The 3,548-nt window shown below is 37.7% G+C and overlaps 1 protein-coding gene across 1 annotated transcript; it reads right to left on the reverse strand.

The window, feature by feature from the left end:
- Nucleotides 1-346: 346 nt before the first annotated feature.
- LOC310715271 (uncharacterized protein) lies at nucleotides 347-3,187 on the reverse strand. The gene is made up of 5 exons (XM_083521606.1): nucleotides 3,030-3,187; nucleotides 2,851-2,895; nucleotides 1,913-2,697; nucleotides 1,729-1,815; nucleotides 347-853 (listed from the first exon to the last, which is right to left on the reverse strand). Exons 1-5 carry the CDS (start codon nucleotides 3,058-3,060, stop codon nucleotides 821-823), a joined length of 981 nt encoding a protein of 326 aa, XP_083377732.1. The 5' UTR covers nucleotides 3,061-3,187; the 3' UTR covers nucleotides 347-820.
- Nucleotides 3,188-3,548: the final 361 nt, after the last annotated feature.

Raw genomic sequence — 3,548 nt, forward strand, 5'->3', positions numbered from 1 at the left:
TTCGATCTTACAATAATGATAGCAATTTGGCAAAATTGTTTGTGCAGCAGGCAAATGTAGCAGCATATGTGGTACGATACGTTCTGAGATACCTTACTCTCGCCAGCGGTCGACAGTGTTACAGAGCATATTTTTGGTGTTTCAAAGCCCAAATTTAGCTGAAACTTTACACTGAAGCAGAGCACACTGATTAGTCTCATCAGCTACAGTTGTGCTTCTTAACACTTGTTTTGTTCGGCTCCGCCCTCAACTCACGAACCGTCCATGCGCCCACTGCCACATAAATACAGTATATACTGTAAAGTTTATACATTACTGTACTGTAAATTGCTCAGTTTTTCTCTAAATTATGTACTTTAATTTGTAAAATTGTTCACAAATTACAGTATACTACCCCATACTGATCACCATTCTTTAAGACTCCTGGGTAGGCTGGGCCATCTCAAAGTGGGGTATTTTCAAGCTACGATGGGGTCATCGGAAAGCATCTCCATCGTAGGTCGGGGACTACCAGTACTTTATATTGGGTTTCTTGAGAAAAGAAGGTGCAAAACCTCAAATATTGTGTCTTCCATGAGTGTCAACGGATAACATTGTTTCCTCTCAAATTTGATCTCATAAAACAAATCCGATGTAGTAAATAAACGTACATACTACAAGATAGCTAGATGTACAGTATTGCCAAACACCGAAGACATATGCTAAAAGGTGCTCACATTTTTACTCCCCCAAACCCCCCCGCCCCCTCCACCCACCGAAGTTAAACAACTACTTTTTCTTTCCTTTTCTTTCCTTTCCTTTCCTTTCCTTTTCTTATCCTTCACGAGGTGTACTTGTGACACATTTTAGACACCTGCAAATCGGAATGACAAAAGACGTTAACTCTCTGACAAATGAAGTCTATCACATTATGAGTCACACAAAGACTTCATTTTATTGCTTCTCTCAGCAGTCAGATCACAAATATACACACAAGGGAACCAGCTCTGAAGGCAGGAACACAGGCCTATGCAATAATTTGATGTGGTAGGTTTCTGATAATAGGCAGTTTCTCCATCGTACTACAAGTTCTTCTTTGTCTCATGTGTTTATAGGATATTTGTTTCTAGAAATTAACAGGCTCCTCAAAATCTACTCCAGTCTTCCAATTTTGGAGGATTATCAATAGTTTACATCTATACTCTAGTAAAAGCTTTTTTGTTTTGCTTAGAAACACATGCGATTACCAGCTGCACAGTTTTCTTGGTCTGCCAGCTGCCAGAATTATAAATTTTTTTTACCAGGAAATATAATCTGTCATCCATCACAATGGTTTCATTCTAGTATTTCAGATGGTTCGGCGTTCCTTTTAATAAGCGTTTGCATTACTAGCTATAGCTAACTATAATGGCTTTTCAACTTGATACTAACGCACAACCACTTTTGAAATCAACTGTAGGAATTATGTGACCAATTTTTAATGTAGTTTCAGGAGATTTACGAGCAATTCGAGATGATTCATAAGCAAGTCAGGATTGTAGATGGAATTGCATTAGCCACAGCAATCCATGTCACATGGCCTCAACTTTTACAGCACTCATTGTCTCATGCTTGCCTTTCAATGGTTGTTATTGATCATGGGCCTTGTGGAAATCCTAGGTACTTTCTAATGTTGTGGGTTTTTTTCATTGTTTTGTGTTCTGGTATGAACATGCTTGATTCTATAAAAAGGTGAACATTGCATCTTACCCATGGTTTATGTTTATTTTCCATTATTCGTGGTTGGAGAGTCCATGTAAGATGTAACCTTGAAAACTCTGCATTGGAGTTTTTAATCTGAAGAAGACATTTGTCCTTAGTTCTGTACTTGAACAACAATAAGAGCTTTTTATTGTCTTCCTTAATATATATTTCTAAGTTTCTACACACTGACCTTCTTGAGGAAGTTCTCCATCACTGTAGCGTCTGCCAAATTCTCACTGCTGTTTATCTTCATCCGCATGTATATTCTTGTTGTATTTTGATTTTGTGGGCTGTTGGTTTTGGCAGGAGTGAGAGTGGCAGGAGCAGTAGTAGGTGCAAGAGCAGTAGCATAAGCAGCAGTAGCAGCAGTAGGAAAAGTATCAGTAGCATAAGCAGCAGTAGCAGCAGTAGGAAAAGTATCAGTAGCATAAGCAGCAGTAGCAGCAGTAGGAAAAGTATCAGTAGCATAAGCAGCAGTAGCAGCAGTAGGAAAAGTATCAGTAGCATAAGCAGCAGTAGCAGCAGTAGGAAAAGTATCAGTAGCATAAGCAGCAGTAGCAGCAGTAGGAAAAGTATCAGTAGCAAAAGCAGCAGTAGCAGCAGTAGGAAGAGTATCAGTAGCAAAAGCAGCAGTAGCAGCAGTAGGAAGAGTATCAGTAGCAAAAGCAGCAGTAGCAGCAGTAGGAAGAGTATCAGTAGCAAAAGCAGCAGTAGTATACGTAGCTGTAGCAGGAGTAGTAGGAACAGGAGTAGTAGTAGCAGGAGTTGTAGTAGCAGGAGTAGTGGGAACAGAAGTGGTAGGAGCAGGAGTAGTAGGAACAGGAGAGGTAGTAGCAGGAGTAGTAGCAGTAGTAGTAATAGCAATAGTAGCAGCAGCTGTAGCAGGAGTAGTAGTAACAGCAGTATTAATAACAGTAGCTGCAGCAGTACTACTTGTAGTTATACTTGAATAAGTTGCTGTATTGAAAACTGGGGCTGAAAAGAACATAAGAAATTTGCTCATTACTTTCATAAATGTTAATCAGTTCAGATATAATAATTAATAATAATAATAATAATAATAATAATAATAATAATAATAATAATAATAACAAAAAACTACTACTACTATTGAAGCTCGATTCTTACGCGGCTGCTGGGAAGGGACCCATTGTGATAAGAATATAGCCAAACCTGTAGAACAAATGCATTGAACTTATTTTTACGATGTTATAATTAATTATATCATCTACTATGATACATTTGCTTATCCAATGTTTTAATCAATATTCAATCATCAATAAATGATTAAATGAATAACAGTTTACCCAATGAAAGACCCAGAGACTTTTGGGACATCTGTTGAAGACAGGGAAAGGACAATGGCTAGCCGAGGCAGCAGCAATCACATTGAATCACGTTTCAGTTCACGATGCGACATTGAAATAAAGAAAATCGAAAAACAGAACACAAGTTTTAAAAGGTTCTTACCTTGAATAGCGCAGATCAGCACAATGTCTCTCTGACCATGTTACACTCGGGGCTACTGAGTTTGTTTGAGGTTTCATTTGAAAACCAAATGTACGTATAAAGGAAATGCAAATGGTTTGTACTTAAGGATATTTAATCACTATAAACCTCACGAGGCAAATAACATGCACAGTTTGTTAATCTAATTTGTATATGCTTTATTTCTTAGCATTCTGACTGCGCTCCGAATTATATGTTAGAAATTTCTAGTATGAAATTACGCAAGGACAAATACAATCGTTTTCTTTTTCTTTTAAAAGTTTGTCTTTTATATCTGCAAATTTTTTGAAGTGCTGAGAAGTTTTTTGTGGTGTTTC

The sequence above is a fragment of the Silurus aristotelis genome (assembly GCF_946808225.1).
Source record: "Silurus aristotelis genome assembly, chromosome: 19".
Taxonomy (NCBI): Eukaryota; Metazoa; Chordata; class Actinopteri; order Siluriformes; family Siluridae; genus Silurus; species Silurus aristotelis.

Excerpts from the sequence above, each read along its gene's own strand:
- LOC310715271 (XM_083521606.1), bottom strand. The coding sequence starts at position 3,060 with ATGTCCCAAAAGTCTCTGGGTCTTTCATTGG. Across the intron at positions 1,816-1,912 it reads TGGAGAACTTCCTCAAGAAG|ATTAAAAACTCCAATGCAGA; the intron begins GTCAGTGTGTAG and ends TGTCTTCTTCAG. Across the intron at positions 854-1,728 it reads AAAATAAACATAAACCATGG|GTGTCTAAAATGTGTCACAA; the intron begins GTAAGATGCAAT and ends TCCGATTTGCAG.